Genomic DNA, 13,416 nt, shown 5'->3' with positions numbered 1-13,416 from the left:
GGTAGTAACAAATTAAAGTAATTTAAATCGACCGTAACTGGCAATATATAACGTCTTTACCGATATGAACATTGAAAAACTGTGAGCCAACTTAGTTTGTCGAATTCACCCAGCACATTTTCAGATCATCATCGAGACATTATTAATTTCGACTATAGGTTTTGGTCAGTTTATGTAGTAACAAATGTAGGTTTATAAATTATATTTGACCAAAAAACTTATTGTATTTATATTGATAAATAACGTTAATTATTAATTAATTAAAATTAATAATAAAATTAATGATAAAATGTTATAGCATACGATTTCTCAAAAATTCCCATATTAGTCCCCAATCGTACTTGGATAGTGGCGCGACCTCGCACTTGAGTAACTTAGCTCGTGAATTCGTCGTGATCAAAGATGCCAACAACATCGAACTGAGCTTAGCAAACAACAGCTCGACCGACATACTCGCGAAGGATGAAGTTTTGTTTAGCGCGGACGTTTTCAGTAAAATTAAAAACTTTCGTTTAAAGAACGCTTTACATGTTCTGGACTTGCGTACGAACCTATTGTCTGTTGGAAAAATTACTGAGAAAGGTTTTAGGGTAATTTTCGACAAAGATAAAGCCACGGTCAACGATAGCGAAGGCGTCGTCAGATTGATCGCCGATCGTATTGACGGGTTGCATTCTGTACGCGAAACATCGAGTCATCAAAACGGTAGTACTCGCAAAGCAGCATGTAATTCTACAGAAGTTAAGTCCTTAGAAACATGGCATCGACGTCTAGGACACTTAAACGAGAGATATCTTCTAAAAGCGGTAAAAAATCAAACAGTTTGCGGCATCGAGCTCAAGACACCGAAGGAGAAACTAAACTACGATATCTGCGTGAGAAGCAAAATGACGAGAACCCCTTTCGTCAAAAAAACTGAGCAGAATACACAGCTACTGGAAATCGTTAATTCCGACGTGTGTGGCCCCATGCGCGTCAAATCTCACGGAGCTAAATATTTCGTCGCTTTCATTGACGACTGCTTTAAGTGGTGCGAGGTACATTTTCTGAAAACTAAAGGCGAAGTGCTCAACGCATTTAAGGAGTACAAGGCCTTGGTTGAAAATTTGAGAGATAAGAAAATCAAATACCTCCAATCGGACAACGGAGGGAAATACAAAAATCTCGAATTTGATGCCTTCATTGCCGAGCACGGGATTGCGAGAAGATTTTCGATACCGTATCATCCAGAACAGAACGGCACCGCTGAGTGAAAGAACAGGACCCTACTGGATACTGCGAGGTGCCTTCTGTTGCAATCAGGGCTGCCAGCATCTTTCACGAAGTGTGGACAGGGAAGAAGCCTAACGTATCACATTTTCGAGAATTCGGATGTAAGGCATTCTGCTTAGATACGGAACCAGCCAAAGGAAAGTTCGACCCTCGCGGTAAACCGACAATTTTCCTAGAATACTCGAAATCTTCAAAAGGTTACAGAATGTAATTAACCGAAGAAAGAAAGCATGCACTATCGCGAGACGTGACTTTCATTCACTCCCCCATATGTACCTCCTCGACAACTCTTGAAGATTTCATCCCAGAAGATCTACATCGAAACGAAAAAACAACGAAGTCTCCCTCTGAGAACCGAATCGTGGAGGTCGAGTTAACTCCGCTAGATACTGAAGAACAGGAGCATGAACGCGACAGTCGAGTGCGAACAAGATCCCGACGGAAATATACATCGAGATCAACCGAGGAGAGGACCTGGTAGACCTCGGATAATTCGCACGGGACAAAGAGGGCGGCCTCGACTCCAATATCAGCCAATCCGAGAAGAGATAGTAAATGAAGAGCCGTTGTTCGCAGGCCTGACTAAAATACCGCTCAAGCAGGCTATGTCCAGTGAAGATGCAGAAGATTGGCGTCACGCCATAAGTTCAGAAGTGAAATTCATTCTCAATCACGACACATGGCAGTTGATAGATCGTCCGAAGGACAAAAAAGTTATCGGAAGTCGTTTTGTACTCCGGAACAAATACAACTCCGATGGAACTCTGGAGAGAAGAAAGGCTCGCTTGGTGGCAAAAGGCTTCGCACAGCGTCCTGGATTTCATTACAACGAGACCTTTGCTCGGATGGCCTGTGGCGCAAATGAGTTCACTTCGCCTATTGGTGGCACTAGCGGCTCAGGAAAACATGTGTATTCGACACTTGGACATAACCACAGCCTATCTCAACGGAGACATTGAAGAAGAACTGTTTATGGAGCCTCCACAATTTTTGGAAGAAGCCTTAGAATCCATCGTGGAAGACCCGTCTTGCGAAGAGGCCTTGAAGAAGAAAGCTGTTATCATGCTGAGAGAACTGTGAGCCGGGAATAAAGTATGCCTATTGAAAAAGGCGGACTTGTACGGACTTCGTCAGGCCGGAAGAAACTGGTATAAAAAACTCGACAAGTCTTTACAGAAAATTGGGGCGGAACCAACAAATGCCGATCCTTGTGTATACCGCATAAAAGAGAAAGAAGGATTTTCGTACATCCTTATTTATGTTGACGACATCGTGATCGTATCGAGGAACAAGAAGAAGTCTGAAGAGATTAAATAAAAACTAGCTCGTGACTTTGATGTAAAAAACTCGGGCGATGTCAAATATTGTCTGGGAATAGAGTTCTCACGAAGAGAAGACAAGATATTCATGAATCAACCAGAATACATCAAGGACGTGTTGAAGAGATTTGGAATGGAAGATTCTAAGACGGTTAGCACGCCAATGGATGTAAATTCGAGACTAAACAGACCAAACCACGAAGTAGATGACGAAGTGCGAAAGTTACCGTATCGAGAGCTAGGCCGGTATTCATAGTCGGTTCTTATTTCAAGACCGTCTTAAGTAATGTCTTAAGATGCTAATACGGCTCTGTGATTGGTTCATGACGTCTTAAGATTGTACTTAAGACGGTCTTAAATATAAGAACCGACTATGAATACCAGCCCTAGTGGGCTCGTTAATGTATCTGGCCATATCTATGAGGCCCAATCCCTTACAGAAATTTAATACTGTAAGTGATTATTTGGCTAGTGATTAATTACTTATTTTGAGTATTAAAAGTACTGTTTTTAATTATTTTAATATTCAAAATAAGTAATTAATTACTAGCCAAATAATCACTTACAGAATTAAATTTCTATAAGGGATATCGCACACGTCGTGAGCTATCTCAGTCAATTTAACGAAGACTTTGACAAGGAACATTGGGCGGCTGGGAAGCGTGTCCTAAAGTATCTGAAAGGTACTATTGACATCGGAATCGTTTTTGAACGGAGTTCAGCCCTTCTAACGGGATTCGTCGATTCTGACTGGGGGAACTGCCCCATGGACAGACGTTCATACACCGGATACGCGTTTCTCCTTTAGTGGCGGGCCAATCTCATGGGACTCCAAGAAGCAGAAGACGGTGGCCTTATCGTCAACGGAAGCCGAATACATGGCGATGGCCAAAGCTACTAAGGAAGCAATTTATTTAAATGAGTTTCTTTTTGAATTAAGTTTCAGAGACTTGGCCGGTGGAGCATTGTTTAACGACAACATCGGAGCCAAGAGACTTGCCGAAAACGCTACCTATCACGCGCGTAGCAAACATATAGACATTCGGCACCATTTCATCCGGGAAGCCTTGAAAAATCGAAGGATCAGCGTCCATCACCTACCTACGGAAGACATGCTGGCGGACATGATGACCAAGGCCCTACCTAAAAGAAAGCATTTAGAATGTCTAAAACTATGCGGTCTGAAGAAGTTATATTTTGATTCCCCATAGGATTTTCTGTAGATCGAGGGGGGGTGTTATAGCATACGATTTCTCAGTCCCCATATTAGTACGACCAATCGCCGTCCTCCCTAGTACGGCATCGCGACATCTCTCTCTCTCTCTCTCTCTCTCTCTCTCTCTCTCTCTCTCTCTCTCGCTCGCTCTGTTTTTACTGTCGCATGTCCGTTACGCTGTAAACATCGCTGAATTTGTGTACGCTAAAATATAAACTTTGTCACGGATATTATCGTCTCTGCACTCATCCATCCGATCCCATCCTAACATAAAATACGAAACAATATCAATAATAAAATAAAATATGAAATCTTTGTCATTTATAATTTATTACTTTATAGAAAAAACGATTGTTTCTTAATTGCTTATTCGCAGATAATTATCAGAGTTCACAAAGAGGAAGAGCCTTTGGATGCTCCACTACTCGCTCATCCACGATATTATTGTCTGGATTATAAATGCTACGTTATTTTGGGTGGACTAGGCGGTTTTGGTTTAGAGCTAGCAGATTGGTTGACTCTTCGAGGTGCAAAAAATCTGGTATTAACATCACGAACCGGGATGAGAACAGGTTATCAGCAATCAAGAGTAAAGCTATGGCGATCTTACGGTGTAGATGTACAGATTGTTACAGTCGATGATAATTTGAAACATGAAGATTGTGAATCCCTATTAAAATTTGCTGAAAAAAGAGCACCAGTGGATGCCATATTTAATCTTGCAGTTGTTTTAAAAGATTGTATATTTCAAAATCAATCACTTCAAACGTTCGAGGATTCATTCAAATCAAAAGCATGGATGACAAAAAAAATGGACGAATTGTCGAGGAAGATCTGTCTGCAACTTCGACATTTTGTCGTATTTTCCTCCGTGTCGTGTGGAAGAGGAAACGCAGGCCAGACAAATTATGGGATGGCTAATTCCGTAATGGAGAGAATTTGTGAAAAAAAGATGGAAGAAGGATTACATGGTTTAGCGATACAATGGGGTGCTGTTGGTGATGTCGGACTCGTGGCAGATATGCAAGAAAAAAATAAGAAATTGGTTATTGGAGGTACATTGCAACAACGAATATCTTCCTGTTTGGATACATTAGAAATATTTCTACTACAAGACCGCCCTGTCGTAAGCAGTATAGTTGTTGCTGAAAAAGCAAAAATTGGCGGATCATTGAATATTTCAGAAACGGTTGCTCATATCATGGGTAAGCAATTTTATACAAAGCTAAGCAATAAAGAAATATAATACCATGTAAGAGAAGTGAAATCAAAATGTTATTTCAAGTACAGTTATTCGAATAAGGAGTATCTCAAAAAGTTTTTTTTTTTTTTTAATTAAGTTTATAGAAATACTCTTATTGTTTTGAGAAACTATCTGTCACAATTGCAATAGACTTAACTTTTTAAATTTTAGGAAGTTCCTACGCGCTTTTCTCATTTAAATTTATTATATAACTTAGGTTTTAATCAAAATTTAAATTGCAATTAGTATTTAGAAAAAATAGGAGTTGTTTCTTCTTAAAATATAGTCAGCAATGAGGTGGGATATCTCGAGAAAGGAAAAAAAGATTGAAATTAATAGGAAAAAAAAAGTAAAAAATGACGCTTGCCCTTTTACTCAAACATAATAGGGGTATTCAAATAAGTTAAAGTTTAACGGTTTGACAGGTTATGTCGGGTTAAAGTCGAGTAAAAAGTTAATTTTTAAAAGTTAATTTTTATTTTGGGTTACTTTTAACCCAAAGATTAATGTGATAGGTTAATGAGTCACTTATGTATTTTGCATAACCTTAAAGAGTAGCGCGCCCAAAGTTAATTAATTAACTTTTTACTCGACTTTAACCCGACATAACCTGTCAAACCATTAAACTTTAACTTATTTGAATACCCCTATTCAGTATAAATATATAGACGGGTTAAATCACAAAATCCTCCATATTCTTTATTGTGCTATCAGCTATTTAATAAAATATGTATTAGGCATTTTATAAGTCGAGATATTTGCATTTCATTTTTGGATTAAATCAGTATAACGGCTTTAATATACACCAGTGAGTACTAGTGCGTTTAACTAACTTTATTATAGGCCCGATTTGCGGCGCAGTTATGTTATAACATCGATATTATAACTTCGATGTAAATTGGACCATGTAAACGTAGACAATGATGGGTAATTATGCAGTTTAGGGGAAGCACCTCCGATGACCTTGACCTTGACATATGTTGTCAAGGTCACCCTCCTGAGTGACCTTCAAAAGATTTTAGCCGTCGCTCGTTTTTTATTAAAAAATTATAAACAAAAAAAGTTTCGAAAATATAGCAGTTATTTTAAGTACTGAGAGCCATAAACGACTAATATTACGTTTTTCTTTAAAGCGGAGAATACTTTATTTCGCGAGAAAATCGCTGCTTTACCAAAACACAACATTTAAAACAGTAAATTGTTGATAAATTGAAGTCTTTTTGTTAAAGCAGAGAATACTTTATTTTGCAAAAAAGTCGCTGCTTTACCAAAACACAACATTTAAAGCAGTAAATTGTTGATAAATTGAAGTCTTTTTGTTAAAGCAGAGAATACTTTATTTTGCGAAAAAGTCGCTGCTTTACCAAAACACAACATTTAAAGCAGTAAATCGTTGATCACTAATCTACATAGGTTAGTTGACGCGCTTTAAAAGTATTTAAGTGTTTAAAGCGCGTCAACTAACTTATATGTGCTATATTTTCCAAATTTTTTTTGTTAATAACTTTTTAACGAATAACGAGCGACGGCTAAAACCTTCTGAAGGTCACTCGGTGTCATGACCTTGACAACATATATCAAGGTCATTGAAATCAGTGAGATCGCCAAACTTTTTTTTGTTAATAACTTTTTAATAAAAAACGAGCGACGGCTAAAACCTTCTGACGGTCACTCAGGAGGGTGACCTTGACAACATATGTCAAGGTCAAGGTCATCGGAGGTGCTTCCCCTAAACTGCATAATTACCATTATTTCTACAATTATTTTAAAAATATACGATACAAGAAAACTCTTTTTAATAAAAAATTCTAATTTTATTATTCTTACATTATTACAAAAATGATTTAAGACAATTTTCCTTAGGAATTTGTTGCTTCAAGCTTTCTGGAAAAAACAAAAAAGTAAAATTTTTCAAGGTAAATCTGAAGGAGAGCTCCCTCCTCACCGATTTCGCTAAATTTAGGCTTAATCGAAGCGTTTTTGCACAAAACGAACGAATCTGGCAGAAAAAAGCCCCGCTCTGCCCCGCGAAGCGAGATATTAACTGTTAAAGTTGACGACTATCAGGTTATATGAGACCTGTCATACCGACGCGATGTAGCGACTACGGACATGCTCCGCGACCACATGCGCATGTCCCGTGGTCACGTGATGTGGTAAATCTGAAGGAGAGCTCGAAGCAGAGAATTGTTGGTATATGAAAAGTACATATAAATATGAACTTTTCATATACTAACTATTCTCTGCTTTAACAATTTGATTTCTGTTTCGTTAACTTCAACACTTAATATCTGTAACATAAATAATTTATTAAAGCAGAAAATAGTTGATATATGAAAAGTAAATATTTATGTGTACTTTTCATATACCAACTATTCTCTGCTTTAACAAATTATTCATGTTTCGTTAACTTAAATGCTTAATATTTGTAATAGAAATAATTTGTTAAAGCAGAGAATAGTTGGTATATGAAAAGTACATGTAAATATGAACTTTTCATATACCAACAATTCTCTGCTTTAACAATTTTATTTCTGTTTCGTTAACTTCAACGCTTAATATCTGTAACAGAAATAATTTGTGTTCCAAAATATTCTCTGTTGTAATCAAAACCACAAACTTGAAAACAATATATTAAATTTTATTATTTATTAATTGGATTAAAGTTGAGATCTAACATTTCTTTAAAATAAACGTGATAACTGTATACACGGCTGCATCAAATATGTCCGAATTGCTACAAATTATAAAAAACATAATTAATACTTATTTGATATATATATCAATTGAAATTAAAACAATTACCTCGTGATTTAATAGCTAAATCTATCCTTAATATTGCGCTTCCTTTCCGCTGTATACGCATTTTTAAACGTAAAATTTAATATATCGTGCAACAAATCTTCGGATACTGCATTTAGATATGAAAAATTGACAAGGATCATTATCTATTGTGATCTTTTAGATTTTTATCCCAAAACATTTTTCGGATGAATTTGGGCCATGTTTTTGCATCGCCAACAACATCTTGAACCAGTAGCCACGGATTACTATATAATTGCTCTACTGAATATGGCATTATAAATATTTTGGAACTGCACAGAACAATATATAATATGTCATTGAGGTTGAGCGCTCAAGTACATCACGTGACCACGGGACATGCGCGCATGTGGTCGCGGAGCATGTCCGTAGTCGCTACATCGCGTCGGTATGACAGGTCTCATAACCTGATAGTCGTCAAATTTAACAGTTAATATCTCGCTTCGCGGGGCAGAGCGGGGCTTTTTTCTGCCAGATTCGTTCGTTTTGTGCAAAAACGCGTCGATTAAGCCTAAATTCAGCGAAATCAGTGAAGAGGGAGCTCTCCTTCAGATTTACCAAAAACACATTTTTATGTATAACCACTTATTTGTCAAAAATCCTTTTTTAATGACATATATCTATAGATCGTCACTGTGTTCGTTAGTTTCGCTCCTTCACGACGGCGAACTTGAACAAAATGTTTTACGCTCGTCGAGTAAGCTCACCGTCGTAGCACTATCGCGCACTCCTCACTCGCGCACGTACTCCGCGGAATTCGCGTAAGGAAAAGGAACACAGAGAAACTTGAGAAATGCGTTTATTCAAAGCTCGTAAAACAGAACGCGTGCGGATTCCAAAAATCCGCCAGACAGAAAATCAATAATCTCATAAACAAACTCCCGTTGTCAAGGAGCGCGCTTCACAGCTTTCCGCGACTTCTCTACCCAGTGTCCAGCACGGGTGCAACAATATAAAAAATGTAACAATTTTATTTCAGGAGTTCAAATAGAGTAAAATTAATTTAATTATATATAATTTTTATTTTTATATCAAAATAGGACTGAGGAACATAAACGCAGTACCACCCAATGTGCCACTGGCCGAAATGGGTATGGATTCGATGATGGCAGTGGAAATTAACCAAACATTGGAAAGAGAATTTGATATTTCCTTGACAGCGCAAGACATTAGAAAACTAAATTTTGCTAAACTTAGACAAATGACAATTACAACCGAGCAAGGAAAGACACATAATACAAACAAAATTAATAAAGATTTTAACATGCTGTTTCGAAGAATGGAGAATTCAGATTTTGTTCCAGATATTCTTGTAGAACTTGCTACAAAAAAGGAGATTGGTAGGAGCACTGTTTTTCTCTTACCAGGAATCGAAGGATATTCAAGTGTATATAAGTCTATAGCATCAGAAATCAAATCTTCGGCAACGTGTTTGCAACATGGTCTACTTAATATTCCTGACGAAAGTCATTCAGTGATGAAGTCAGCCGCTTATTTGCTGCCTGTAAGAAGATTAACGTTACTTATAAGACATTTATTTTAATTATTTTTAAATAAATTTATACATATATATAAGTAATATCTAACAATTACAAGTTTTTTATATTATTATAGCTTACATATACATTTATATTTATTTTCTTAGCACTTATTGAAAAAAATGAAAGATCAAAAGGAATTTCTAATAGTGGGTTATTCGTTCGGATCCTTAATTGCCATCGAATTAGCAAGATTATTAGAAGCTAATGATTTCTCAGGACGACTAATACTAATAGATGGAGCTCCTGACCAAATGAAACTTTGGACTAATCAATATTTGGACAGTACTTCGCCAGAAGAGTTACAAAACATGATCTTACTTGGTTTATTAGAAATGTACACTACAATTAACAAGAAAACGGTTAGTAAATTATAAAAAACATATTTTAATTTTTTATTGTAAAAATTATATATGTAATTTTAATCTTATATAAATTTAAATAAAATGACAATATATGCATAAAATAACTTATTGGAACATGAATATTCCTTGTATTTAAATTTTAAAATAGTAAAACAAAATGTTTTGCATATTTGCATGTATATATATGTATATATATATGTATTTTTTTATTTACAGCTTGCGTTAGAGTTGAATAAATGTAATACATGGGAAGAAAAATTAAAACTATTTCATGCTTACTTCCCGAATGAGGTAAATGTATTGACAACCAAAAATCAAAAACTTTTGTATTTCACAGTTTACAATCATATAGTCGCTATACAGAATTATGATATTTCTTCATTACCTCGCCTTAAATCACCTATAACATTGCTAAAACCTACATTTCCGATTGTCTCTGTTACTGAAGAGAATTATGGTCTACATAAGGTAAATAAATATCTAATTTAGATATTTTTCAAATAAGACGATAAATTTTTAGAAATAACAAAAAGTTTTATAACAAAAATATAATTTATTTTTAGGTTACCGAAGGTAGAGTGCAATTTCATTATGTAGAAGGTAATCATATCACAATAATGGACAACGACAAAATCATATCAGCTATTAACGAAGAATGGATAGAAGATCTAAATCGATAAATGTATATACTTTATTAGGATGTAGTAACATAATATCTGACACATGATATGTAAAACATATACGGGTGTCAGAAATAAAAGTATCCAGCCGAATGCCTGGGGTAGATTGGGTCAAATTGAAGAGAAAAGTCATTTACCATCTTGCAAAATTTGCAATAGTTAACGAGTTATTAATTGAAACGTCTGAGCGAATGAGAGCACAAGGAGCGTAGGCGGGTCTCGGCTGGCACGGTGCGTTATTGCGCGCGGTGAGCGGTGAGGGGCGAGCGGCGAGCGGCGAGAGACGAGAGACGAGAGGCGAGCGGCGCGCGACGGATGACATACACTGCAGCGAAAAAGTATTAGAGCCACCACACGTATTGCACAGGCATTGCCATAGCGTCTTACGCCTTAGTATATTTTAACTTGAATTATGTGTAATAGAAACATTTAATTTTAGTAAATTTAATTATTTTGTATGTCAAAGTTTACGATTATTTAAAGCTTTACTTTAACTTTTGTTTATGTTAAAATAATTTTAAAAAATCTGGATTTTTTAAAAAATAATTTTGTTAAAAGAACTCAAAATAATATTTAATTTCTACATGACATACATAAAATGTTAAGTTATCACGTTGACATAAATGTAACACATAAAAATGTTAAGAAAATAATAACATAGCTGTTTTATGTTTATTTTACATTGAAGTAATAATTAAATTTTGATAACACACAAGAAAATTTTAACGTATAGACCGATACACACGATTTTTTGCTGCGTACGTAACGCAAGATTCTCGTACGTAATTTCTGTACGTAAGGCGTAAGATACTACGGCAATATGCGCTGGCTCTTAGCCTCTTGTCTTTTCGATGGCAGGAAAATGATACGCTATCATTTCCACACCACCTTACGGTATAATAGATAGCTTGGTACGTTTTTTTTATAGTGGTTTCCCCGGTAGGCCTAATCCACTCTCATTATTTAATGCAAAAATTGTTCGAAATGCCGTCCTCTCTCTCGTACGCAGAGTTTGGCCCTTCTTACAATATTGCGCGTTGCACGGTGCCCCATATCCGGCGTAATAGTATCGAAGGCCGCAACAATAGCTTCACGTATATACCTCGTTTTCTCCACCATTACGCTGGTGCTCGATTAAAATTTTATATACATACAAAAAAGTCTAATACATTCAAATCTAAGCGATCGTGCCGGCCAGGCGATTGGACCACTACGACCCATCCACCTATCCGGAAAACGCGCGTTTAATACTTCGTGCACTTGAAGACAAAAATAAGTGGGAACTCGCGTCGTGCTGAAAAATTAGTTGCGCCCGTACGCGAAGGGGCACATCCGCGAGAAGCACTGGCAATTTGTTTTCGACAAAATTAGTATAAATATCGCCAGTTAAACGCGGTGGGAGGAAATATGGACCGATCTGGAAATAATAAATGAAAAATGTTTCTTCACTTAAACAGCAAGAGAAAATTGCTTTCTTTCTACTTTTACTTACCTACCACTTGATTCCCGATTACTCCCGTCCATACGTTTATGGACGTTTATAGACAATATTGAAATCTGTCTTCACGGACGACGTGCGGGTTTTCATCCGACCAATACACAATTTCGGGAATTGAATACGCCGTTTGGTGTAAACTTCGCTTCGTCGGTCCACAGAATATGATATCCGAGAAAGATAAATTCCGTCGACATTACGCGAGGAACCCTACGTGGCCTACGTATGTTTTTTTTCGACAGTTTTTATAATTATTGTAAACTCAAATTATCGTATTGTACACTCAATTATATATATATATATATATATATATATATATATAATATAAAAAGTTGATAATGACAATACCTTCACAAAAATATATCCATGGTTCTAGATCTCGCGGTAAAAGCTGTTGCACCCGCTATGGTAGTGGTACGGATGCAATTAATTCTCTCGTAAAGTGCGATGCACCTCGTACCGAGAGAGATGAAATTCGCATGCTGCACGACGCACGCTGGTCCTGAGATTTTCATAAAATGCGTCGAATATTTCTCTCTTTGTCTTGAACACGACAACGTACTGGTATACTTCTTGTATTATGCACAAAACACCCTGTCTCACGCAATTTTTGCACAACACAAAAAATAGTACGATGTGTTGGATGCACACGCCCGGAAAATCGTTCCGCATATATCCAAGCCGCGGCACGCGTATTTTCACCTGCTAGCCCGTAGGCCACTATCATATCGGTATATTCCTCCGAAGTAAATCGCATTGTCGCTGTCTATTACTATGCGAAGGTTTATACGCGACTGTACAAGAAGTTATCGTGTAGGCGAATCTAGGCAGACACAATTGACTTTTGGCGACTGTAGGCAAAAGAAAAACATACGCGGGAATTTTTTAACAAAACTTGTAGCTCTTTGTAGCTCTTGTTGAGACAAACCTAACAATATGTTTTAATTTAGGATTTTCTTGATTTTTTCATGAGTCACACAATTTCTTTAATTTTGAAGTATTAGTGTTTCATGTCGGGAGGTACTCATGATATGAGATCTCTTTATATTTCGTTGAGCGAGAGATTGACCATAGTCTGTGCATAAACAGGCAAAATGGGGAGATCGTGGCGCGCTACTAACAATAAATGCTACGTAAATACGAAACTGGTTGAAGTTTGGAACGTTCTTGAAGCGATTTTTTTTAAATAATTTGTCCTATTCCTCCTTTGGCACAAAGGAACTTCTATATATAAGTGTCACACACAAAATACACATAAGAGACTTATCCCATATATTCTGCGGAAAACACTCTTATACTCAAAAAACCTACTCCCAGATTATTTAAAACAAAAATTATTTTAATTCTATCTTTTTATTATATTATATGAGTATTATGTAAATTATGTGACTAAATTTTGAGGATGACACTTAGAAGTCTCTGTGCCAAAGAATAAATAGAACAAATTATTTTTAAAAAATTGCTC

The 13,416-nt window shown here is 36.5% G+C and overlaps 1 protein-coding gene across 1 annotated transcript; it reads left to right on the top strand.

The window, feature by feature from the left end:
* Positions 1–4,087: 4,087 nt before the first annotated feature.
* LOC112454445 (fatty acid synthase-like) lies at positions 4,088–10,831 on the top strand. The gene is made up of 5 exons (XM_025015841.1): positions 4,088–5,012; positions 8,914–9,377; positions 9,519–9,773; positions 9,993–10,244; positions 10,340–10,831. Exons 1-5 carry the CDS (start codon positions 4,370–4,372, stop codon positions 10,454–10,456), a joined length of 1,731 nt encoding a protein of 576 aa, XP_024871609.1. The 5' UTR covers positions 4,088–4,369; the 3' UTR covers positions 10,457–10,831.
* The last annotated feature ends 2,585 nt before the right edge of the window (positions 10,832–13,416 follow it).

Source organism: Temnothorax curvispinosus, unplaced genomic scaffold (genome assembly GCF_003070985.1).
Source record: "Temnothorax curvispinosus isolate PA1 unplaced genomic scaffold, ASM307098v1 QBEX01000464.1, whole genome shotgun sequence".
Taxonomy (NCBI): Eukaryota; Metazoa; Arthropoda; class Insecta; order Hymenoptera; family Formicidae; genus Temnothorax; species Temnothorax curvispinosus.
This window is presented reverse-complemented; position numbering and strand designations above follow the sequence as displayed.